This window comes from Festucalex cinctus, chromosome 17 (genome assembly GCF_051991245.1).
Source record: "Festucalex cinctus isolate MCC-2025b chromosome 17, RoL_Fcin_1.0, whole genome shotgun sequence".
Taxonomy (NCBI): Eukaryota; Metazoa; Chordata; class Actinopteri; order Syngnathiformes; family Syngnathidae; genus Festucalex; species Festucalex cinctus.
The window spans coordinates 18012016-18038521 of NC_135427.1; the positions used below are offsets into that span (position 1 = coordinate 18012016).

At 41.9% G+C, this 26506-nt stretch overlaps 2 protein-coding genes across 3 annotated transcripts; one reads left to right on the top strand and one right to left on the bottom strand.

Annotated features, from left to right (window-relative positions):
- Positions 1 to 434: 434 nt before the first annotated feature.
- Positions 435 to 25741, top strand: acsf2 (acyl-CoA synthetase family member 2). 2 transcript variants are annotated; one of them, XM_077502080.1, is made up of 23 exons: positions 435 to 594; positions 1139 to 1187; positions 1390 to 1444; positions 1518 to 1541; positions 1669 to 1717; positions 1807 to 1959; positions 2097 to 2238; positions 5896 to 6015; positions 9910 to 10108; positions 11713 to 11841; positions 11907 to 11960; positions 13332 to 13450; positions 13533 to 13695; positions 14098 to 14193; positions 14272 to 14423; positions 14501 to 14592; positions 14955 to 15031; positions 22913 to 23020; positions 24348 to 24499; positions 24672 to 24813; positions 24886 to 24996; positions 25451 to 25519; positions 25588 to 25741. In XM_077502080.1, the coding sequence occupies exons 7-23, from the start codon at positions 2216 to 2218 to the stop codon at positions 25648 to 25650; spliced, it is 1869 nt and encodes a 622-aa protein (XP_077358206.1). In that variant the 5' UTR covers positions 435 to 594; positions 1139 to 1187; positions 1390 to 1444; positions 1518 to 1541; positions 1669 to 1717; positions 1807 to 1959; positions 2097 to 2215; the 3' UTR covers positions 25651 to 25741. The 2 variants fall into 2 exon arrangements, with proteins under 2 accessions (XP_077358206.1, XP_077358207.1); XM_077502081.1 differs by lacking the exons at positions 435 to 594; positions 1139 to 1187; positions 1390 to 1444; ... (2 more) ...; positions 1807 to 1959; positions 2097 to 2238 and having other exon boundaries at positions 6003 to 6131.
- chad (chondroadherin) lies at positions 16601 to 23324 on the bottom strand. Its single transcript, XM_077502082.1, has 3 exons — positions 21842 to 23324; positions 18204 to 18367; positions 16601 to 18012 (listed from the first exon to the last, which is right to left on the bottom strand). The coding sequence occupies exons 1-3, from the start codon at positions 22790 to 22792 to the stop codon at positions 17868 to 17870; spliced, it is 1260 nt and encodes a 419-aa protein (XP_077358208.1). The 5' UTR covers positions 22793 to 23324; the 3' UTR covers positions 16601 to 17867.
- Positions 25742 to 26506: the final 765 nt, after the last annotated feature.

Below are 26506 nucleotides of genomic sequence, written 5' to 3' on the forward strand. Positions count from 1 at the left end.
TTCGGCCAGTTTCTCGGTCTCCAAAACTGGATCTTATTAAATTTATTGGCTTCGTATACTGATGTGGAAATCTACAAATACACAATATAAAACGCCAAACACCTTCAACAAGACTCGAACACGAGAACAAGTAAACCGAAAACGAAGTCATATACCACTCGGCCATCTTGGCTTCGAAAACTTTGGGGTTTTCGATTCTATTCATAGAATCAATGTTTGTATAATTGTAACATACTTCTGATAAGAAGTAAAAACAAAAATATATATACATATATGCAACAAGCCAGTATGGTTTAATGGTTAACGACACGGTCTCCGCTTCAGACGAACCGGGTGCGAGCCCCACGTCAAGCACTTCTTTTTACCCGGATTGTCTGTCTAAATGCAGAAAAAATACTTTTTGTTCTCTTGGTTAAATAAAGTTTTTTTTTTTTTTTTTTTTAATAGAAGGTGAAGACGTTGTCACCGAAAACCTATTTAAGCTGTCACGAATCGAAGGGGCGATCTTTCTTTTCTTCAGCAGCCTAACGTCTACATCGTCTGCCTGCTGTTCTCCACTCATCTCGACAAAATGAGCGAAAGTTTTCACAACAGGTTTGTTTCATTTACCTATTCTTTTTACACTCGTAGTTTTTAGAATGTTTTAACATGTTGACCTTTTCAGCTTGCAAACACCTTGCTCGCATGCTAGCTAAAATGTTTGCTCCGTCAATGAACGTCAACCGCGGGCTAAAATGACACAAACGCATTTAGGTGACATGTTTGACAATAAATGCTCGCGACAAGTAAAGTACTTTGTTGAAACTCCTAAACGGTCATTTGAAACTGCAGATATTTACTAACACGACGTACCCTTGAACGAACCCCCCACAGCGTGTGAGATTAGAGAAGCGTTTCGCTAAATTGCCACCGTTTGTACATTAAACAACTTGAATGAGAATCAACTTTTAACTTTCTTTTAGTTTGTCCACAGGCTTTCATCTTGAAGCAAATGGACTCCTCTTGAAATCAACTTGCTTACTTCCCCTATCTTTTTTTTTTTTTTTTTTTTGTCCCCCTCTCCATTGCCTAAACGTGCTTGCATGTTTCTAAGGTAACTAACAGGCAACTAACTATGTAATCTCTGCGTGTCTTTCAGCCCAGCCAACATGCTGCAGGCGTCCAGCTGAGTCGTGTTCTCGTCACGGGTGAGACAAACACTCGTACACGTTAAAATGTGATAATCACATTTTTAATGTAGTTTTTCACATGAAGATGAGCTACAACATGCTGATTGGCAGCAGGATGCTTTCCTATGATGCGATTCATGTGACGAGCCAAAATGTGTGAATTTCAAAATGGTGAAATGTTGTGCTGTACGCTACCTCTATAATTAAGTCCACCCTGCAGGCTTCTTGGGAAACAAGTTGGACAGGTTGGCCTCACGTTGCAAGACTGAAGTAGGGTAAGGACATGTCACGTGACTTGTGTTGACCGTTCCTGACTGACAGCCCGCTTTTTTCTTTTTGTGTTTACAGGTAAAAAGTCATCTTGACTTGAAGGTGAGCTGCCTGAGGACCAAGAATCGTGTCCGAGGCTGGGTTTGAGCATGCTGCAAAACAAAATTGCTGACGTGAACATTTCATAAACACATTTGAACATCTTTTTTTTTTTTTTTCTTTTTTGTAGTTCCGCCAAAGCTGAATTGAACTGCGCTTCACCTGGGATCCTCAAAAAGGTACATTTACTTCTCTTTTTTTTTTTTTTTTTCTTCCTCCTTTTGTGCCTACAGATTAACCTTGGTTTTCTCCTGCTTATGTCCACTAGGTGGCGCCAAAGCATCTCTAGTCCCTGGAGAAGCACAACCACTACCCCCCCCATTTCTCTTCCCTACTGCAGTCTTCCACTCTTGGATTGGTCAGGATGGAGAAACTGTCTAGCCACCAGCAACCTGCACCTGTTGGGGCAGAAGACAAACATGTACATGGTCTTCATTGCTGCTGATTTTTTATTTTTTTGACACATGTTGAATAAAGTGACGTAAAAGTTGTGGTGGTGGTCATGCGCTTCTTTCAATGTAACTTGGATGTTTTCTTGCTGGTGGGCGTCCTCGTCAGCATTGAAGCCGGTCAGCTTTGGACGTTGTCGACTCCACGTCTTCAATGCTGTCGTGGCAAGTAACATGGCGGCCTTCCTGACGATGCAGCTGAGTGAGCGCTAGGGCCAAATTCGTTGGATGATCCACTTCGGTGCTGGTTGGTGAGTTTCATCACGCTTTGAAAATATTTGCACTTGATTCACTTTTAGATAAATACCATCTGCTCCTGCTGGCCTTCACCTGTGACAAAACAAGTCAAGTTGAGGTTTTTTTTGTTTTTTTTGTTTAAATTCGGTTTGCCATTTTTTCTAGTTTACTTTTTAGTTATTTTTAAGTTGATTTTTTTTTTTTTCCCCCAGTTTGCCATTCAACATGTACTCTGCCAAAAAAAAAAAAAAAATTAAGTTTACAAATTGCATCTTTTCTGAACTCTTGTGACAATGCAACTCATTACAAAAGAGTTCTTAAAATGTAGCTTGTAAAATAAAGGGGTGTGGCCAAGCTGCATGGTAGGTGGGGTTATGCAAATTACTGAGCGGGAATTAATCTGATTGGATGGTTCTGGAATAAGTGGGCGGGGCTTATGCAAATTAGCTTGCCTGGTGATTTGCATAAGTAGGTGTGTCTATGCAAATGAGGCAATATAACCAATTTTGGTGTAAAAGTGGGTGTGGCATGCAAATTATTTGCATAAAGCCATCTGATAGGTCAATTGCAAGGGGTGTGGTCAGTTATGCAAATTCCAAATTTTTCCCTAGTGGGTGGAGCTATGTCCAGTAATTTGCATGTTGAAGTTTAATAGTAGCAAGAAAGTATTTTGGGGGCCTCGAATGGATCGCAAGTGGATTGTTCAGGTTGCCCTCAAAGACGTTTTGGCCTGTGGTCGGCGCGGGCTTCCTCCATTCACGCTGAAAATGTCGACACGTATCCTTGGAAATGAAGAGAGAAAGCCGGCTCCGACACGAGGCCAAAAAATGCTGAACAACCTGAATAATCTGCTTGCAATCCTGACAATACAAGCACCTGGATGCACAAATTGTCACACTTTGAACATGTCACAGACAGAAAACACGGAGACGCTCGTTCCACTTCAACAATATATTTGATTTTTTTTTTTTTTTGCACAACAATTTCATGTTGGACTCACGTTCCAAACACTGCTTGCACACGACAGACGCCATCTTGCGTGTCACGTCACGGGAGAAATGGCTTTGTGACATCACACACGTGCCTTCAAATAGCACACGCATACACCTGTCCTTGAGCTGTCAATATAGCACAGACAGACGAGTCGTCCGCATGCCATCAAGCGCGTGTCGATTGCATGTTCGACCAACACGTCCTCCATCCTGCCACAAAAAAAACAAAACCAGTCACATCAAATGACTCAAAACTTTGGCCTGCAATGCTAGCTCAACCAAAAAAAAGAAAAATTAAAAACCAACAGCAAGTAATGATATCAAATTGTTATTAAAGTGCCTCAGTTAAAAATTGTTAAATGTTAGCATGTGCAAATCAGTAAAAGCAGAACAATTTTGAAAAACTATTCACGTGCATTTGAAGTCACACACGTTCATTAATAGCATGTTGAAGTCGACATGGAACAACATGCAGAAGTTTGACTGGCCACTCATGACATAAGTTAATAAATGATGCTCAACAAACAAGCCAGAGACTTGACTTTATCTAAGTCTGAGAGAACAGCTAAGATTCGGACACTTGAGGACAATCGACCGACAGCTCGTCACTTGTCTATCAAAACAGATAACACGAGTCAAGACAAACAATTTGGCCATTTTGGAAAAGTAATTGGCGACATGAGCGCAACCAAATGACGACTCTCGATAAAGCCAAACACGACATCATTCAATTCATCCTCCACATGTGCTTTCATTTCACTTTTTTTTTTTTTTTTTTGCACGAATAGTATTTATTTTCATAAATAGGCAACATAATATCAAAATAATAGATTTTGAAAAATACATCTGATAAAAAGTTGGTTTTAGTTTTATTTATTTATTTTTTTAGCATTTATTTATTTTTATTTATTATTATTGCAATATTAAAGTAATAAATTTTGAAAAATACATCTGGAAAAAAAAGTTGATTTTATTTTTATCATTTACTTTATTATTTTTATTATAATATCAAAGTAATAGATTTTTAAAAATACATCTGAAAAAAGTTGGTTTTATTTTTATTTATCGTTATTTTTTTAATTATTTTTATTTATTATTTTATTATAATATCAAAGTAATTGATTTTTAAAAATACATCTGAAATTATTTATTTATTTATTTATGTATTTATTTATTTATTTATTTTTGGTGTCAGTGTCCTGTGTGAAAATAAAAATAAGAGTTGAGCCTTTTTGACAATTTTATGCGTGCGTGTTGAAAATTGCCCCAACAAGACATCAATATAGTTTTGTATTTTTTCATTTGAGTTAGTTTTGATTTCATTTTGAGTTTTATTTAATTTAGTTAGTTTTAGTTTTCAGGATGTCTCAATTTTTAATTAGTTTTATTTTTTTGTTATGTAATAAATGTTTAGTTTTAGTTTAGTTTTAGTTAGTTTCAGTATTAGTTTTAGTTTTGTTTTTTGTTCTGTTTTTAATGTGTATGATTATCTTAAAAACACCACGTAAGTGACGTCATCTTTTGGTCCTTTTCTATTGGGTGCTGCTAGGTGACGCCACTTCTGTATGACAAACGTCATTTGGATTAATATCAAAATAAATGGACTTAAAAATCACATTTCAAATCATCCCCAAAGGCTCACACATTCAATTCATTAACAAAGACTAAAACCAAGGACATTTTGCTATCATTATAGTTAGTTTTGTAAACATCAAATGTGGTTGTAGTTTGTTTTTAATAAAAAAAAAAAAACATTTTCGTTATTTTATTTTGTTGACAAAATTGGTTTTTGAATTTGATTTTGTTTCCCCTTAGTTTTAGTGAACTAAAATAGTCTTGCAACAAGACAAAAGCTTTGACCTTTGACCCCACACATGCACAACATACATCTGTCTTGTGAAACACGTATATCAGATTCCATTTTTGGAATTGAACTTTGGTCCCCTCAGTCCTGATTGTTCTCCCAGAAGTCTTGACAATCATATTTTTCTTTTCAAAATGTTGATTAAGTGATACGTTATTGTTGTTTGTAAGTGTTTTTTTTGCCTTTTAGTTGAGTGATGAAAAGTGAGTTGAATGAACTGCAGCTGTTTGCATTTTGCTTCCTTTGCGACTTCCTGGATGGATGATCATGATTGGATGGATGGGCCTCATTTTGCTTTTGTTTCCTCCTCAGCAGGGTCGACTGGCTGGCTGGAGGCAGGCCAGACGTTTTGGGACGGCCTTGCTCAGCCTTCTTTTTCCTGCAGACTGATATTCTTCTGGAGTTTTCTTGCAGATCTTAATTGTCAGACGTGATTATTTTTATTCTGAAGTGATTTCTTTCCTGTCTGAAGAGGTTTGGGAAAGAAAAAGGAATCAGGCTGTGCAAAAAAAGTGAGATCAGCAGCAACACTTGATTCGGGATTTATTGCAGGCAGGCAGCCAGCGAAGCCCCGCCCCCAGATGATTTGACGCTACCTTGCCTTCTGTCTTTTATATTTGCTGACGTGCGCGTAAAGTTTGCTTCCTGGCTTTTTGTGCTGAGAGAGAAAATTGCGCACGTGAGCCAAGACTCAACAAATCAGCCCCGGCGCGCCACCTGCAGGCCGCGCACGCGCCTCACACCGGAAGAGCTGCTTAGTTCATTTCTGGTCTTTTTTTTTTTTTTTGTTCTTTCTGTTTTGTTCTCTCGTGCAGGCATCGCAACATGATCGCGAACATCTTGTCCCGGAGGTTTTTGCTCGGCAATTCCGCCGCCGCTCTCCGTGCGGGGGGAACTCCACGTGCACGCGCGTGGCCGCTTGCTGCGACCAGTCGGTGAGTCCCACTTTCAACTTTGGAACTTTTTTTGCACTGCAATCAGGCGACTCAATGAAGGAAATTCCACTTGGCAGCAACAGGACGCTCGCCTTCACTTCACGTCAACATTTGTGGTAACGTTGCACGCGCGCACGCGCACAAAATGAAGATTCACGTGACGATTTGAATCGAACAACAACTTTTTAATTGCATACGGTCGAAAAGAAAAAGGAGAAGCACGACCCCTAGTGTTGCGCGTGTCTTTTTTTTCGGGGTTTGAATCTCGGTGTGGTCACGTGTGCGCTTTGCAACGTCGACGCCAACGTCTGATGCTCCGCCCACATTCCGCAATCTTCCTCAGGCGTTCCTTGTCCAGATGTGATGGCAATCACTTGATTGTTTGTCGGAAGCCTGTCAGTCGTCGAGTTATTTGCACGGTTAAATAATCAGATGGTCAAAAAGTTAACATGCAGTATCTGCACAAATGGGAGGGAGCGGCCTGCTCACATACTCAAAATTCATAAGGAGAGGCAACTTTATTTCTCTAGCAAATTTCATAGACAACAAGGCAAGTATTATTATTATAGTTTTGGAATTTTTCATTTGAGTTTGTTTTGTTTTTTTAAATTGAGTTAGTTTTTATTAGTTTTAGTTCTAATAAATGCTTAGTTTTAGTTTAGTTTTGGTGTTAAGAAAAATGTGTGTTACTTGTGCGCAATATTTAAAAAACATCATGGGAGCGACGTCATCTTTTGGTGCTTTTCTACTGGCTGCTGCAAGATGGCGTCCCTTCCGTGTGACACATTTTAATCGTCCTTATTCTGGCGGTTTATATCAAAATAAGCATACTTAAAATCACATTTCAAATGATCCCCAAAGGTTCATGCGTTCAATTCATGATCAAAGATGAAAACAAAGGACATTTTTGCTATCATTATAGTTAGTTTTCTAAATATAAAATGTAGTTTTAGTTAGTTTTGGTTTTTAAAAAGCATTTTAATTTTATTTTGTGAACGAAATTGTTTTGTTACAAAAAAAAAAAAAACAAGCAGTCAAAACACCTGAAAACATTTGCAAACACAAGCCGGCGCTAAGCACATCCACAAGTCAAGCACAGAAAATAAAAATAAAAATTAAAAATGCTTTTTAAAATGACCAAACAACATTTAAACACACTCATAGAATACTTTGAATAACATTTCAATGAAATAAAAGTAGGTTTGTAAAATTCCAAAAAAAAAGAAAGAAAAAAAAATTATTTTTTGGGAGAAAAGCGTGTCTGTAATTCCATTTGTGTGCATCATAACAGCTAAATGGCACTTCACCATTTTTACTTTGAACTCTGGGCTCCACTGCCCAGCACGGATGAGGACGACTTTCAAATCTTGATCAACATTCGAATGTTTGTTCCGTTGAACCTGTTAAAGAAGGGAACCTTGTCCCAAGACGCCATTTTGTTTTTTGCGGCTTTGCGCTGTCAATTGGGGATGTAACGATATCCAAACATCACCATACGATAATTAACACGATGTGAAGGTCACAATATTGTGGGGATATTGGCAATACAAAAAAAAAAGGTCACAATATTGTAAAATAAAAAAATGCGCTTTTGTACATTACAGCAATGCATATAAACAAGCTACATCTCTAATAAGACTTCATGTTGAGGCACTTAATTGCTAATAATTGAGTTCCTCCACATATTGGGTCACTTCACAAGCATATTACTTATTATTCATCTGACCATTAGCGTGGATTTTAACCATAGAAGGGCCAAAGCATGCCTTGTGAAAATTAAACTGCACTAAAAACCTAGCCGTTAGAGGGTGCTAGAACTGCACAAATAGAAATCAAGCTGACTTTTTTTTTTTTTTTTTTTTTTTTTTTTCAACTGATGTGCTGCTTTTAAAAGTCATTCGCTCCCAGCAGCCATTTTGAGTGAAGCAAACCCCTTCGCTCCTGCCGGCTGTTTGACTAGATTTGGACCGGTTTTGCAAGGCCCACAGAATATTGTATTCTATTGCTATCAAAACATGGACCCTACCAAGAGAAAGACTCAAGTCTCTTCTTTTATCAGGAAAAAAAAGTATATTTCTATCTGTTTCCGTTTGGCAGCAATTAGCATTAGAAAATACTGTAGCTTAATTTCATCAATATTCACATTCCTGGTGAAAACAGTGGGGAAAAGAGCTTGTTGCACATGGCCCTTGTTGAGCTCTTATTAGTGCTGTCAAAAGATTACAATTTTTAATCTGATTAATCACACTTTTTAATTTTGATTAATCATGATTAATCAACTAAATTACTTGCGTAATATAAAATACAAAATACCGTAATATTTTGACATTAAGGCATTTTATTATCTGAATGTCGTTTGCAAACATTGATTAAATGCATGTACACAATTGCATGCATGCGTGTATTGCTCAAAACATAACAGCATCATAACAATTGGGTACAATTCAGCAATTATATTGCAAAGAACGTGCTAAATACTGATGAAAACTTGGTAACAGCATCATATCAACTGGGTGCAATTCAATAATTATTAACTCATTCACTCCCAGCAGTTTTCACAGAAGCAATCCCGTTCGCTCCCGGCCTGTTTTACTGGATTTTGACTGATTTTGCAAGGCCCACAGAATATTGTGTTCTATTGCATCGTCAAAAGCACCCATCAAAAGAAAGATTAAAGTATCATCTTTCATCAGGGAAAAAAAGTATGTTTCTATCTGTTCTGTTCTGTTGCTCTGCTGCCACCTGCTGGCCGTTTGTGTAATAACTACCATTTCTGCAACCATTATTTGCAGTTGAGAGGCTGCATCAAAGGCTTCTGTATGCTCAAGCATAAAAAAACAAAACAAAAAAACGTATAAATACGTCTTTGGGACACTTAGAACATTAAAAAGAAAAACGTATTTATATGTTATTGGGAGCAAATGAGTTAATTAAATGCAAATTACTTTTGTTTTATCTAAAGTCCTGTTGGGGTGTTTTTTTAAAGCGAAATTTACCACCGAGCATACCAACTGGAGTCACGCCGCTCATTTTGGAACAACAGGTGTGGGAAATGGCGTGCATTGACCTAACCACTGACCTGGGCAGCCTTCAATGTAACCATCCGCGGTTACGTTCAAGGCTCAAGTGCGGTCGAAAAAATAATAGTGCGATTAATCTGCGTTAATACGTGATCAATGCGACAATTTTCTGTGATTAATTAATCGATTAACGCTTTAACTTTGACAGCCCTAGCTCTTATACTCTGCTGCCACCTGCTGGCCGTTTTTGTAACTATTTGCCATTGTGTCACCCGTTCTCTTCAGTTGAGAGGCTGCATCAAAGCCTTATGTATGCTCTAGCATTAAAAAAAACATAAATACATCTTTGGGACACTTCAAACATTGAAGCACTTAAAAAAGCGAGCCACCAGAGGGTGCTACAGCTGCAGACATGGAAATCAGACCAACTTTTCTTTTTTTCTTACATATGTGCTTTTAATATTGTGACATGACGACGACGACATATTGTGGCAGTTTTAACATCAAGATATGGTTACTTCCCTACTGTCAATTAGGAGAGTGTTGAGAGATTATGTCCTCAGTGTCAGTTGATGTGTAATGTTGCGCTTGTGCCTCTGTGAGGAGCTCGAACACTTTTTCTTTTATCTTCCTTTGTTCTTTGATCTCCTTTTACTTTGAGTGGCTGTTGGGTGCAGACGTGTTTGTTGTGCTCCACAATAAATACGCCATACTTGGCTAAAGAAACCTCATCTTGCCCTCATCCATTCATCCGAATTCATCGTTAAGCTGCTAAAACTTAACAGAAAGTAAAAAGGAGAAATTTGTATTGTGTTGTTGTGAGTTGATGCGCTTGTTGTCGTGTTGGACTTTTTGTGCTTGTGGCCGTTTGCAGCGCCCGCCTCCACGTGGACGCGCCGCCGGCGATCCCGGCGCTGACCAGCAGCTACGTGCACGGCACCTCGTCCTTCTCGCTGCTCAACGCCACGGTGGGCGAGACGCTGGCCCGCGCCGCCGACGCCTGGCCCGAGCGCGAGGCCGCCGTTTTCGTGCGCGACGGCGTGCGCGCCACCTTTGCGCGCTTCCACCAAGACGTGAGTCGACCCGCTGGGGAAGGGGCGGAGCCGAACGTTTGCCACGAAACGAGCGACGTGGAAATTGTGCGAGCATGTTTGGATTGGAATGGAAGTCGCTGGCTGTGCTTGATGACGCAAGATCTCACATTTGACGTCCTTGAGAGCAACAGTGTGGATATTTTGGCAAAAAGGGGCGTGGCCACCATCCTTTGCAATTAAGAGGAGATTGACGAGTCAAAGATAATCATCGGCCTCACATCGTCGAGGACAATTTGGATACTCGGAAAACGTTTTCCACAACATGTGAGAGATGACAAATGTTAAGGTCACATGAAGGTCAAGTTAGAGGTGAAAAGGTCAAATCTTCCAAACCTAATTTGGACCTTGAGTCGTATTTCAAAATGACCTCAAGGACGCGAGCGATCATTTAAAGTGATGAAGTCTGTTTATGAGTAAAAGAAAAAAAATGAAGAATCTGTCAAATTTACATGAAAGGATTAGGGCCAGTGAAGAGAAGAAAACACATTTTTGGCAGGATTCTCACATTATTCTCTGAATTCTCACTTGGAAGTGAGAATTCAGAGATTAAAGTTGGAATTTTGACTTTATTCTCAGAATTTTCACTTTAAAGTCAGAATTCTGAGAATAATTCTAATTTTAAAGTCACAATCCTGAGTTTAGAATTCTGAGAATAAAGTCAAAATTTTGACTTTATTCTCAGAATTCTCACTTTAAAGTCTGAATTCTGACTTTAGAGCCAAAATTCTCACATTTTTTTCCCTCAGAATTCTGACTTTATTATTGCTACTATTATTCTCACTTTAAATCAGAATTCTGAGAATAAAGTCAGAATTTTCACTTTAAAGTCAAAAGTTTTTTAATCTCAGAATTGAAATTGAGAATTCTGACTTTATTCTCAGTATTCTCACTTTAAAGTGAGAATTCTGACTTTAAAGTCAAATTTCTTTCTTTATTATCCATCCATTTTCTCGACCGCTTATTCCTCACAAGGGTCGCGGGGGGTGCTGGAGCCTATCTCAGCTGGCTTTGGGCAGTAGGCAGGATACACCCTGGACTGGTTGCCAGCCAATCGCAGGGTAGACTTTATTATTGCTACTATTTTTCTCACTTTAAGGTAAGAATTCTGAGAATAAAATCAGATTCTGACTTTAAAGTGAGAATTCTTGGAATAGAGTCAGATTTTTGACTTTATTCTCGGAATTCTCATTTTAAAGTCAGGATGTGACTTTCAAGTCAGGATTGTGACTTTAATCTCAGGATTCTGAATTTTTTATTACTACTATTATTCTCACTTTAAATCAGAATTCTGAGAATAAAGTCAGGATTTTGACTTTAAAGTCACAATTCTGAGACTAAAGTGAGAATCTTGCCAAACTTTTATTTTTTATTTTTTTTTTAAATTCCTCTTCACCGGCCGTAATCCAAATTGTCTGACGTTAAACTGTTTTTTCTCGTGAAATCCGAATTGTCAACTCGCATTGAAATTTGGAATTTGCTCTTTCATGCGTCATCGCCAGCACAAACTTGCGTCGCCATCCCAAAATGTTTTTTTTTTTTTAGCCTGACGTGGTGTCTGAAGTTTTGTTGCCGTTTGCCAACAGGTGGAGCGCGCCGCCGCCGGCCTGCTGGCGCTGGGCCTCCGTCCGGGCGAGCGTCTGGGCATGTGGGGGCCAAATACGTATGAATGGCTCCTCCTGCAGTTCGCCACCGCCAAGGCGGGAATCATCATGGTGGGTGCCAGCGCCACCCCCTTCCCTCCCTAAGCTTCCTCCCGCTCACCATTTCCTGCGTGCAGGTGTCCATCAACCCCGCCTATCAGCTGGAAGAGGCGGAGTTTGCGCTCAGGAAGGTAAGTGGTGCCGTGTCGTGCTGACATCTACAAAAAAAAGTGTTTCATTGGACACTAAAAAGAATGCTACATTTTTGTTTATTCTTTTAATAAAAACTATCAAATAAAAACATAAATTTAATTTTTTTTAAATAAAAAATTAGAAAATAAAAAAATCTAATAAAATTATAAATGTACATTTTTTAAGCCCGCAAATTTAGTTCATAATGAATCAGAAATTCAATTTGAAGTAAAGTAAAAAAAAAATACTTTAGTTTATTCCAAAGTATAAAGTTACTTGTGTGTGCGCATGTACACTGAAAAAAGTTTTTCATTAGACTAAATTTAAAAAAAAATCTGTTATTTCTTAATAAATACTAAATAATTGAAAAATTTATTAAAAAGTGCTGTAATTTGTTAATAAATGTTACAAAAATAAATAAGAATCAAATAAAATTATAAATGTTATTTTTGAAGCCCACAAATTTAGTTCATAATAAATCAGAAATTTGACTTTGGACTAAAGTTATAAAATTTACTTGAATTAGTTTATTCCAAAGTAGAAAGTTACTTGTGTGTGCACGCGTACACTGGAAAAAGAAATTCGATTTGGGGTAAAGTAATAAAATTGACTTCAATTAGTTTATTCCAAAGTAAAAAGTGACTTGTGTGTAATTATTTTTTATTTGGCTTGGGAAAAATAAATGTATTTGACTTATATTAAATTGAAAATCATGCTTTCAACTAGGACTGCTCGATTTATGGGAAAAATAATAATCACAATTATTTTGGCAATAATTGAAATTATTCAAACAATTTATTTTTTTGGTACAAAACAAGAACATGTTTAACCTTTTACAAATATTAAGACCAATTAAAAAATTAGAAACACTAAAATTACGTAAGTTCCTTTTGGGTCAAACAGAATTTATTTATTTATCTATGTATTTATTTATTTATTTATTGTTTTATGTTGGCAAAAACCTGTGCAGTGTGTGTAGTTGGACGACCATTTATTTTTTGGTACAAAACAAGAAAATGCTTAATATAAAAAATAAATTTAAAAAAATATTAAGACAAATAAAATTATTTGGAAGTTCCTTTTGGATGAAACAACATTTATTAAATTAATTGTTTTTTTGTTGCAAATGTATAAAAAAAAAAAAAAAAAAGTGTTAATATATATATATTTTTTTTACGGTAATGCTGATTTTGTAATTGTAATTGAAATTCGATGAATTGCATTTTCAACCAAATCATCACTATAACGAGAAAAACTACAAAAATTAGCTATAACAAATTTCAGCATTTTATTTTTTATTTTTTATTTTTTATTTTTTTAATAGTTGAGTCCAACGAAAGCATTTTTTCTTAGTGTACCTGTGCATGCAGGTGGGCTGCAAAGCGGTGGCGTGTCCGGAGGCATTCAAGACACAAAAGTACTGCGACATGTTGCGCGCCATCTGCCCGGAGATGGACACGTGTCCCCCAGGCGACATCCGCAGCAGCCGGTAGGAGCGAGCGCCGGCGTTTTGGCGAGGTTGTCGTCGTCTGACTCTGTCGTCTGCTCCGCCTGTCCGTTCGTGCCGGCAGACTTCCCGACCTGCGCAGCGTGATCGTCCTGGACGGTCGCCACGCCGGAACCTTCCACATGGACGACGTGATGGAGGCGGGCGACGGGCGCTCCCTGCGCCAGCTGCACCAACTCCAGAGCAAACTCTCCTGCGACGACCCCGTCAACATCCTGTTCACATCGGTAAGGACGACCATGCGCCTTCCGACGACCTTCATCGGCTTATTAGTTGACGTCCAGTGTGAAATTTTGACAAAACATTTCAATGTTGTTTTAGTTATAGTCTTTTGACTAAAATTAAATCAAGTTTCAGTCGTCATTTACTCATCTGATTGTATTTTAGTTTGAATCAAATTTTAGTCGACGAAAACAGAGCAATTATAGTCGACTAAATTGCAGTGTTAATTTTGACAAGAAAATGAATTAGTTTTCGTCATAATTTAGTCATCTGATTGTATTTTAGTTTTAATCCAATTTTAGTCGACAAAAATAAAGAGCAATTTTATGGACTAAATTGCCGTTTGGTGCCGAAAATGATGACCAAAATTTTTGGTCGCCGAAATAATCATTGTCTGGCACCCGCAGGGGACGACGGGCCGTCCCAAAGGCGCCACGCTGACGCATCACAACGTGCTCAACAACGCCTTCTTCGTGGGCAAGCGCGTGGGATTCAACTGGCGGGTGAGACGCACGCACGCACGCCGGCAAATGCCGGCAAACGCCGCTGCGCTGACACGCCGTCTGTTTGCGCGGCCGCAGCCGGCCACGCGCGTGTGCCTGCCGGTGCCGCTGTACCACTGCTTTGGCTCCGTGGGCGGCGGCGTATGCATGGCGGTCCACGGCATCTCGCTGGTCTTCCCCTCGCCCGGCTACAGCGGCAAGGACAACCTGGACGCCATGCAGAATGAGAAGTCGGACCAAGCGCAAGCGTCGGCCAGCGTTGCGATGACGCGCCAGGCGTCAAAGCGCCCCTTTTTGTCTTTCACAGGTGCACGTTTGTGTACGGGACGCCCACCATGTACGTGGACATGACCAGCCAGCCCGACGTGAGCCGCTACGACCTGTCGTCGGTGGTGGCAGGTGAGCGGACGGCGACCCCTCCTGCCCTGATTTGAGTCTTTTTTTTTTTTTTTCTTTTTTTTTTTATATATATTTTATTATTATTATTATTATTATTATTATATTTTATTTTTTAGTTGTACTTTTATTTATTATATTATTATTTTGAAACTCCGATTTTTATTTTATTTATTTTTTTTGGGGGGGGGGGCTAAAAAATAAAAATACAAATAAAAAAACAACTAAAATCCAACAGTTGCCCGAGGTCGTCCCATAAAGTCTACTGGAGATTCCTTTGCAGTGATGGTGACGTAGTGAAAGTCCTTGTTGATGATTTGCACGTGCGTGTGCTTGTGCGTGTGCGTGTGTGCGCGCATGCGCAGGCATCATAGCGGGTTCCCCGTGTCCGCCGGAGCTCGTCCGGACCGTCATCTCTGTCATGGGCATCAAGGAAATCACGGTCAGTCAGTCACTTGAGTCACTTCGCTTCTTCTTCTTATTCTTCTCCTTATTTTCATTTCCCCTTCACCGATGACGTTTGTCATCAAATTTGAATCAAATGCATATAAATTGATTAGTTATAAAGAGACGCAATGTTGAACATTTTGCTTGTTGAACGTCAACGTTGAACTGTTCGCTAACAATTTTTAAAGTAAAAAAAAAGCAAAAAAATAAATAAATATTAAATAAAAATAGCCGATTTTAGTGTGCGCACTTTGTCATTTGTCCGCTAGAGGGAGACAAATTGCAGCAAATGATGCGTCAACTTCAAATTGTTGGGATTTTTTAATTTAGTTTGCTTTCTGAATTATTCAAACAAGTTTGTGATTTTCATATCTATAAATACATCTATATTTTCACGTGCTTTTGAGATCCACAAGCATATATATGCGATTTTCTTTTCTTCTTTGTAAATATTCAATGGGCTCTTTGCACAAATCCACTACTTCCTGAACTCAACAACACTCCTTCGTTTCCTGTCTTTCATGAGTGGACAAGTTGATTAATCCAGGTGTGCCTGATCTCAGTAACTTCAACGACATTGGCCAGACACACCTGAATTAAAGTTTGTCCACTCATGAAAGACAGGAAACAAAAACGTGGTATTCAATTCAGGAAGTAGTCGAGCTGTGCAAAGAGCCCATTGTGCTTGCGAGTTGTCTAATGTGCGTTGGTGGATTGGCCTGGCTATTGTATTGATATGCTGTTTGTTGTTCTTTAATAAAGCATTTAAAAAAGAAAAAGGAAGTAACAACCCATCACGGTGTTTCAAGAAATTAGGCCCATTCCTCTTCCGTACACGAGGAGGCAGTGTTGCTGTTTTAATTGGAAGGGGACGAGCCATTTCTCATTTAAAATTGGAAATTGAAAAACGAGCCTTTATATTTGATCTCTGTTATGTGTTTACATCACACAAGTCAGGAAACAAAAAAAGACCATAATTTGTTGCCTTGCGATGACGCTGCCTCCACAAGAAGACATTCTTCTTCTACTGTTAAATGTTCTTTTCTACTCCACTAAAACAGCAGCGCAGCCACTGAAGAAGAATGTCTTCGCATGAAGGCAAAACAAACTCAAGGGAAGCAAATTAGGCTCGTATTTTGTTTCACGACTTGTGTGAAATAAGCACACAATGGCAGGTCAAGTACGAGCTCGTTTTCCCTTTTTCAATTTCCAGTTTTAAATGAGAAACGGGAGACGGCTCGTTCATGTTCGACTGAGAAAGCAACACTGTCTACTCGTGGACGAACGAGGAATGGCCCTTGAGACACGTGAATACCTGAGGAGTCGTGTGTGTAAATACTGTATTTTGAAACTATTAGTATTACTATTATCATACTGTATTTTGAAACTTTTTATTATTATTATTATTATTATTATTATTATTATTATTATTATTATTCTCTTTGTTGGTGTTCGTGCATGATTGGCCATTGGAGTTGTTGCTTGTTTGGTGGTTGTGTCGCCCTCCTGTGGGTGAGAGTTGCAATTGCAGCACGTTGGCGAATGAGTCAAGCGGGCCAACAAGGCGGTGAAACGTTTTTCTTTTATTGAGTCGTTGAGCGCAAAGGTGGAATGGAAGGAGCAAAAAGTGCCGCTGATGCGAACGTGAAGCTCGGCCGGGACGTGAGGGATGGAGGGAGGGCGTGTTTCCTTCTTTCTGCTTAGCGTTAGCAAACAGCCTGCGATGCTTGTGGGCTGGAGCGCATGGAAAAGTTCACTTGTGTGTTTGCAGAGAAACGGGGGGGAAAAAAACAAATCGTCTGCCAGCAAGTTGGCGGCGAGGAAGGAAGTCACGTGTTGCTCCCGTGCGTGCGCGTGCGCCAGTCCCAAGCAAGTCTCCGGTTTGGACAGCGTCCTCAGTCCTGGCAAAAATCATGCGAGTCGAGTCGAGGGCGTCGCCACGACAGTTGAAGTCGCTCCAGTCAAGTCAAGTCCTGATCCAGTTCAGTCCAGTTGTACAATTGGGCATCAAGGGAACACAGTCTTTGCTTTTTGGGATGGTCCCAAAAAGTCTGGAGGAGGACTTGATTGTCTTGTCCTGGCTGCAATCAAGCGTTATTTGAAAGGGAAACTAATTAGTCAAGTCCAAAATGTTTTTCAGCCAAAGCCAACCTTGTCAAATTGTACAATTGTGGTCAAGTTTGTGTTTGTGGAGGAGCAAGTCAATGGAGGGATCCATTTGGACGTATCGGAGGGGGCGGTCATTTTGCGGTCCACTGACAATGACGTCATAGTTGCGGGCGGGCTCAACTCGCCAAGGTCACATGACTCAACACAGACAACCAGTCATGTTGTTTTACCGACAATCAGCTGACAAATAATCAATGATCAAATTCATGAATTGATCATCGATGAATAGTTGCAGCATTTTGGACTCGAAATGCTCCAAATTGTTTGCATTTCAGCCACTACAGTTACAATTGTTCCATTTCTATCGTCGTCCTCAAACAATCTTTGTTTTTCCCAAAGAAGGCATTTGCAAACATCGGATTTGACTTTGAAAAACAATGCGGGACATTTTTGCCGATGTTGATTTCATTTCCTGATTTCATCAAGCAAAAGGAAGTTCAATGCCAAATGACTTTTGATCAATTATTTGACAGGATAATTGATGAAATAATGGGCGTGAGCAATGGATTGCAAGAAATGTTTGTGAGTGGAGTCAAGTTTGTTTTTGTGCTCAAGTGAGATGATGTCATCGTCGCTATTGCGTCATTTTGTCTTGCACGTCGTCTGTTTGATGCAACTTGGCCACAGAAGTGTGAAGAAGCCACCCCCCTGGCCCCGCCTCTTCAGTGGCGCACGGCCATTTTGCTTCTTTTGGGCTTGAGCCGGCAGGAGGCGAAGGCGATACTGTCTCGGACCTGCTTGCCCCTCTGCCCCGGCGGCGAGGCGCACACGGCGTCAGCGCGCTTGCGGCTGTTGGCATCCATCCACCTGCATGCGCAACAACAAGATGCAAATGTTGTTTTTTGGTTTTCCAAGACAAACAAAGCTTTTTGATGGTCAACTTTTGTGTCAAATTGCTGAGCACAAAATGGCCGCCAGGGTGGGATGGTTTAAAATGATGTGAGGGGCTGCCGACTTTGACTTGCAAATCTTTCGGCAAATGTTGGAGTTGCGTTTACCTGTGCAGCGGCGCCAGCTGGCAGGTGCAGCTCCACGGATTGTTGGTGACGCTCAGGTTGCCCACCCGAGTCAACTCCAGACTGCGGGGCAGCCAGCGCAGTTTGTTGTCGCTGACGTCCAGCAGCGTCAGCGCTGTCGCGCCCGCAAACGCCTCCTCCGACATCTTAAAGAATGGAAAAAAACAAAACAAAAACACAACTTTCAGATTTTGACTGCACGTCTCGATGTGCCGCATGCAACAAACGTGTCAATATGCAGCTTTAGAGGTGGGCAGATCAAGCGAAATCTCGATATCGTCGATACCCAATCAGTACCGCCATGGACGCGGCGCCGATATACCGGTATGGGGCCGATACCGGCATGTCGGTATCGAATTGTGACGCTATTGACTTTATAACGATTCGATACGATATATCAGTATCGATATCGGTATCGATCTAGTAATTTCGTTTCAGTTCTTTTCTGCACTGCTGCGGTTTGGTCAAACGGATAACGGGCATGTCATGTCACAGTCGTGTGTTTCCATCGTGTGGCATCACGCAACTTCACATCTCTTCTTTGTAGTAGATTGCATCAACACATATGACATTGGACTTGAATTTTGTTGTTTTTTTGGTATGTTTTAAAGAAGTGTTGAAGGCAGCATTTTTAGTTCATTTTTGTATTTGTAATTTTTGAACAGTATAAGTATTTGTTTACATTTCTTTTCATATGATCATTGTGCACTTTGTTGAAGAACGTTCAAAAATGATTTTGTCATGGTTGGAATGTTTCTGGGGGGGAAAACATTGAAGTATTTTCTATTTCACAATTAATTTTGTTTCTTTTTAAAAAAACAACACAAAAACACTTTGAAATTGAAATTTGATTGAGAATAAGCAATTCAATGATACAGCTACCTTAATTTTTTTAAATTGTTTTTTTTTTAAATGATATATTATAATTTACAAAAAGTATCGATCAGTATCTGTGATACTGGCCCTTGTATTTGCAGTATCACACACCACTATGCAGTGTGACGTGCACGCATACTTATATGCTCCTTGACCCGACTAGTAGTCATGTTACTAGACAAGCAAAGTTGTGCACTAGTTGCCAATCACATGCTACTCGTTGAGTTAGCATGTAGCTAGCTGGAGGGCAGCCTGCTCATCCTACTTGTGCGTTGAACGAGTGAGGACAAGGAGCGAGCGAGCGTGTGAGCTGCTGGCTTGCCCAAAGTGTTTTTGGCGAGCGTGGGAAGGTCGACGACGCCGACGACGGCGTGAAAGGCTCCTCTCATCTTGTGTCAACATCCGCACCGCCGACGCTAAAAGCTTGCCGCAGGTGCGGCGCACGCTCGCTGGAAATTTCCACTGGTGGGAGCAAACCCCCAAACCCCGCCCTCTCCTCCCGCCGCCGACCCAAAGGAAGGTCTGTGCAGCGGCTAGACATACAAACGCGCTCTGTTGACACAAGTCCACAAACTAACAATCGTTACGTAAGCTCGCTCGAGCGCGCACTTTCTCTCTTCCTCGCACTCCATTAACATATACAAAATGGAAACGTACGCATTGATGAAAAAAAAGATATCAAATATGATGATCTGACATGGCATTGTGTGATCTTGTGTGACATTTTCCAATATTGTAAACATCCAATCGTCGTGAAAACAATCCGGCATTTGCGGAATGTTGCGAGATGGCAATGGCGGCGGCGGATCCCGAAGCACTTCCTGTTTGGACGTTTTGTTTTGTTTTTGGTGTTTTTCTCAGCTTCAGGCGGCGGCGTCCTCGTTCGCTCACGTGATGTTGACAGAGGTTTAAGGCAACCCGCCTATGTCCGTCCAACCAACGGCTACCAAAAGTTGTGTGGCACATGCAGCACCCCGAGACAAACAAACAAGACTTTTGCTAGCCTCAAATGAAACAGGAAGTGAGCTATGAAGTATTTGACTGTCCAGTTTACTTTTGCCCGTTTGTCCAAGACGGTTTGTCCGGTCGACTCAACTTGGTCAGTGCCATCTCAACACTTGGGACAACGTCAGGGGGAAAAAAAAACAAAAAAAACATCACTTTTCAACATACTATATGACGGTGGCTGGACATGAAATTTCAAAGTGAATGAAGCTTTGAACGAATGACCGAGAGGCATGAAAATTGGGAGGCACATACATACATCAGCCCTTGACGTACAAAAAAAGTCTTTTGGACTCAACCTGACGGCAAGTTTTGGATTGAGTTTTGGAATTTTGTCCTTTTCTCGAGGTTGCAAAATTTTCCAACAAAATATATCGGATCGTCCTCAAACCTCGGCGGTTTCATCAAATGACATTTAACGGGATGACACAGTGTTTGAATCCCTTCCAAAAGTGAACTATCGGCATATAATGATGAAATCTTAACTTTGACATGGTGATGTCATTTTTTTTTGGTAATGCAGAAGTAAAACGCTCAGTTCAGTAAAACCCCGCCTCTTCACCATGTAATTGCCGCCCCCCCGGCGAATCGACTGCACGTCTGCATTTGAGCACTCCGAAGAGTACGCTACGCAACTTGACGCAACCAAATTCTTCGATAAACATCTGAAACAAAATGACTCCTTGCCGCAAGAAATCGTGGAGGAGGAGAGAGAAGAAGAGAGAGGAAAGGAGGAGGGGGAAAAAAAACAAAGCTGAGCAGGTTTCGAACCAGGGACTTGCTGCCTACAGAGCGAACACACTAACCACTATGCTTTCAATTCATTTGGACAGAATGTTTACTGATTGATGATAGCTACTTTTGTCACGATCCCATGAAAATCTCAGAGATCCACATCTTATGATGTCATAAAGTGAGCACTCACTCGTTTTCTCAGGTTGGGAGGGGCTGCTGCTTGGAGAGCAGAATGACCGAGAATTTCTCAGAGAGCGTAAATGGAGGAAAACTAGACTTCTGTCATTTGTTTGGTGAGGAATTAGCATTTGAACACGGCTAAAGGCTGCAAAAAAGTTGATTTTTCATGTTGTTGTCACTTGAAGGTCAAAAGTTATTGAAAACTTTTGAGTTTGTTGCAGACGGTTGCCGGTAATGCTGTCTTTGAGGGTGGGAACGATTACATATAAGGCACAGCAAAAAAAAATCTATTCTGGAAGGTTCTGGTCCAACGTGCCAGTACCTCAACATGGCCAGTGTTGCGCGGGTCCTTTAGCGTTTATGACATATTTTTTTCACCTCTCTGGACTGGATGTAAAAGTCCAGATAGGTGCGGCCCCGGTAGACCCACTTGTTTTCTTTTAGTTTTGGCTGAATGGGGTATAGAGGCCACGGACTTCTGACTTCTAGGTTTCCACACATCTGCGCCGCTTCTGGCCACTGCTGGCCACGTTCTAACACTCGAATCCCCACTCCTGCGCCCCCCAACCTATGGTCTCAGCTATGTGAAGTGCTTGGGACAACTGAGACAGACACACGACTCACTCGCACTCATCGACGGGAACGAGCAACCAAGGGACGCAAAGTCGGAAGTGCAAGTCTTGCGACGCAGCCCACATGTCGCAAACCGGATCCGGAACCAAAGCTGATGTGTGAAAACCTGGAAGTGGGAATTCCCGCCTCTTCTGTGGCATTGCATGTGGCTGCGGTTGGCAAACGGGGCTTGTACCCCCCCCTCCACTGACCTTCTCCAGGCCCATGTGGTCCAGCCGGAGCTTCTCCAGGTAGCGTCCGAAGCTGGCGAAGGCGCGGTCGGGGATGCTTGCCATGGGATTCCGTCCCAGCGTCAGCTCCTCCAGCACGCGCAACTCGCCAACGGCAGCGGCCGGATACACCGCCAGCTGGTTGCGGTCCAGATGCAGCGCAGCCAGGTTCTCCACGTCACCCAGAGAGCCAGCATGGAGCGCGTTCAGCCGGTTGCCGCTCAGGTGCAGCCAGCGCAGGTCCTTGGCACCGGCAAAGGTGCCAGGGCGCAGCTGCCGCAGCTTGTTGTCGTCCAGGCGCAGCACGAACAGGTTGACCAGCGGCGAGAAGATGCCCTTGGTCAGCTCACTGATGCGGTTACTCTCCAGGTGCAGGTACGTGAGCCGGCTCAGGTCTCGGAAGGCGTCGGGCTGGATGCTGCCGATGTGGTTGTGCGACAGGTACAGGTAGACCAGCTGGCTCAGGCCGGCGAAGGCCTTGGCGGCGATTCGGCGCAGCTGGCAGTGCTGCATGTGCAGTGACACCAGGCCACCGCTGTCGGTGAAGGCGCCCGACGGGACGGCGCCCAGCGGGTTCCGCTGCAGATTGAGCAGCCGCGTGGACGCCGACACGCGCGGGATCGTCTTGAGGCCCGCGCCGTCGCAGATGACGTGCTGCAAGTCGCCGTGGCAGTGGCACGGGCTGGGGCACTGGCCGGGCGCCGCCGCCCCGCAAGTCAGGACGCCCGCCAGCAGAAGCAGGCAGCTTGCGCGCCGCATCTCGTCCTCCTCGCCTGACTCGCGCGCACTGAGCTGCCTCGCAACACCGCGCCGGGAAAAAAGGCGGGTGGGCCGTCCCCACTCAGCTGAACACTCACCCCATTCAGCAGCGGAGGGAAAAAAAAAAATTAAGTTTGTTTTCTGCCGGCGGGTCTTCCAAACATTCCTCCGCATGGCGTCAGGAATGTGCCGCCCGCTCGACACTTCTGACGTGTCGTCGGGAACGTTTCATGTTCCCGCTGGAAGTTTTGCGCTGGGTGCTAACACATCACCTGCGTTTTGTTTTTTTACCAGATCGGATACGGCACCACGGAGAACAGCCCCGTCACCTTCTGTGGATCGCCGTTGGACAACATGGAGCGCAAGTGCCAGACGGTCGGATACATCATGGACCACACTGAGGTGTGCCCACACGACACGAGTCACGCCACACTCGTCCGGCACTCCATCCGCTCCGGAACTCAACCGGCCGCACTCGCTGGTTACCCGTCACCCGTCACTAGTAGGGATGTAACCATAACAACAATATCGTGATATTCAAACTGCCACAATATATCGTCGTCGTCATGTCACAATTTCACTCATTTGCTCCCCAAAACGTATAAATATATTTTATTTTAAATGTTTTAAGTGTCCCAAAGACATATTTATGTTTTTTTATGCTTGAGTATACTGAAGGCTTTGATGCAGCCTCTCAACTGCAAAAAAAAAAGTTATTACAAAAAAGGCCAGTCGGGGGCAGCAGAGTATAAGAGATCAACCAGGTCCATGTTGCAACAAGCTCATTTCCCCACCGTTTTCACCAGGAATGTGAATATTGATAAAACGAATATTGATGAAATGATAGTTTTTTTCTAATGCTAATTGCTTCAAAACGGAAACAGATAGAAGTATACTTTTTTTTTCCCCTGATGAAAGAAGGGACTTTTTTGATAGGTTCCATGTTTTTATTGCTATAGAACACAATATTCTGTGAGCCTTGCAAAATCAGTCCAAATCCAGTAAAACTGCCACTGCGAGTGAAGGGGTTTGCTTCAGTCAAAATGAGTTTTAAAAGCGGCACATCAGTTAAAAAAAAATAAATAAAAAATTCCGGTTGATCTCAATTTGTGCAGTTCTAGCACCCTCTGTTGGCTATTTTTTTTTAGTGCAGTTGAATTTTCACAAGGCATGTTTTGTCCCTTATATGTTTAAATCCACGTATAAATGTGTATCAATACTAATTATTAATAATATTAATAAATAAATATATATATATAAATAATAATAAATGTATAAATCCACGCTATTGGTCAGAAGCGAGTCATTATGTGGAGGAAAATTGTGTTGGTGCATTAGCAAGTATGTGCCTTAATATGAAGTGTTATTAGAAATTGTAGGTTGTTTATATGCGTTGCTATAATAGACAAAAGCAAAATATTGTGGGTTTTTTTTTAGTATGAGCTTTTTTTTATTTTTATTTTTTACACTATTGCGACCTTTTTTTGTATTGCCAACCTCCCCACAATATTGTGATAATTATCGTATCATGATAATATCGTATGATGATGTTTGGATATCGTTAGTCACTAATTCGCCCACCTGACTGGCACAAATGAGCCATTAGCTGCCATGGGCCATTTTGCCGTCACCTGACTGCGCTTCCGTGCGACTTGACGTGTCGGGTGGCGGGTTGAGCAAACACGTGCGTGCGTGCGTGTGAAATGAAAGGTTGCGGGTGTGTCTGCAGGCCAAAATCGTCAACCCGTCGAGCGGTCAGCTGCTTCCATTGGGTTCTTCGGGAGAGATCCTGATCCGAGGATACTGCGTCATGTTGGGCTACTGGAACGAGCCGGAAATGACCCGGCGGTGCATCGGCGAAAACGGATGGTACAAGACCGGGTGAGTCCCTCGGCCTCCTTCGCCGTTTGTGTTTGTTCTCAAACGTGGTCGCACGTTAGTGAAATGCTGGAAAACGTCAGCGGTGTGCGTGCGAACGTGTGAGTAGCGAGTATGACGTCTTCTGGCGTGAGAGTGCGAGCGCTACTCAATGCATGTTTGCGTGCGTCTTCAGTGACATCGGCAGCTTGGACGCGTTCGGCTACTGCCGCATCGAAGGTCGCATCAAGGACATGATCATCCGAGGAGGCGAAAACATTTACCCTGCCGAGATCGAGCAGTTCCTGCACACACACCCCAAAGTCAAAGAAGCGCAGGTCAGCTGGCTCACGCATGCGCACACTACTCAAACGTGGCAATACGCAAAAATATGTGTGCGTGTGCGGCAGGTGGTGGGCGTGGCAGACGCCCGCATGGGCGAGGAGATCTGCGCCTGCGTCAAAGTGAAGGACGGGCAAGAGTTGAGCGAGGACGACCTCAAGACCTTCTGCAGAGGGAAGGTTAGCATCGACTAGCATTAGCATAGCATCAGTCGGTGCCTTAGTTGAGATATGAGTTGTTGGGCAACCGTGCTCAATTCTCAAATCAGCTGTTCCCTCTCAAATGGCCAAAACAAAAACCTCATCCAGTTTCCCCCAAAACAACAAAAAGTGACGTCGTGGAACCGCTTTGGTCACGCTGCATCCATGAAACGGTCAACCCCACTGGAGTTGCAGGCAGTCCTTTGCCTTTCTGCAGCAGATCCTTTCCTGCCTGAAAAGCCAGTGGGATTCGTCATCACGACAAACATTAGCTGTTCTATGCAAAAGATCAAGATAACATGACGATGCAAAAAAACAAAAGGGCTTGTAGCAAATCTGGAGGCAGCATGTCGCGTGTTAGCATAGCATGGATGTCGGCGTCCTGTTACTGGCCTGCGTTGGTGACGTGTCGCGTGTTTTGATCTCTGTCCAGATTTCGCACTTCAAGATTCCTCGTTACGTCGTGTTTGTCAGCAGCTTCCCGCTCACCATCACCGGAAAGGTAAGACTGACGCCGGTCGCCGGTCGGGCGCCATGGCTACCTGAGCCATCAGCCGCTTCCTCTTTCAGGTCCAGAAGCACCAACTGCGGCGGGAGGCGGAGGAGCGGCTCGGACTCACCGAGGCCGAGTAAGCGCCGGGAAAGGTCGCCCTTTGAAAAGTTGACGACTGTCAATAATCTTGGCCACGCGCAACAATAAATGCAAATGTCAAAAATATGCAAAGTCGCTGCAGTCTTGACCCGTTGCCACAACGCTGACGTTAGTTACCTGTCACTAGTGTTGTTCCGATACCGATACTGCATTAAAACAGTGGTATCGGTATCCGTGAGTACTCACAAGTAACATGCCAATACTATTAATTCCAACACTAATATAGAATTTTGAATGCAGCATCTGGTGTCTTGCTCGTGCACGACATTCACTGATATGTGACTCGGTTCACTGCATGCCAATCTAAGATATCCTATTGGCCCTTGAATGCTCTGACCCAATGGCAGGACAGATTTTTCATGTTAAGAAAAAAAAAAAACAAAAAAAAAAAAAAACCTTCAGTTTCGGTATGATATCGGCCGATACTGCAAAGCTGGGTATCGGAATCGGTATCAGGGGCCAACAAACGGTATCGGAACAACACTACCTGTCACCAGACCACAGTCGCTACTTATCAGTCACCTGACACCTGTCCTAAGTAAGCTACCAACTGGCATTAGTTTCTTGACATTAATTTGAATTAATTATTTCTTAATTAATAATAAAATAAATTCATACATTAAATAAATAAATATATAATAACAATAATAATTAAATTAATAATTTATTATACAATAAATAAATTAATAAATAAAGGAAATATATAATTATAATAATAAATAAAATAAATAATTAATAATCTAATTTAATTATTTAATTAATAATAAAATTAATAAAGTCAATATATAATATATATTAATAACAAAATAAAATAATATAGTTTAATTAATTCATTTA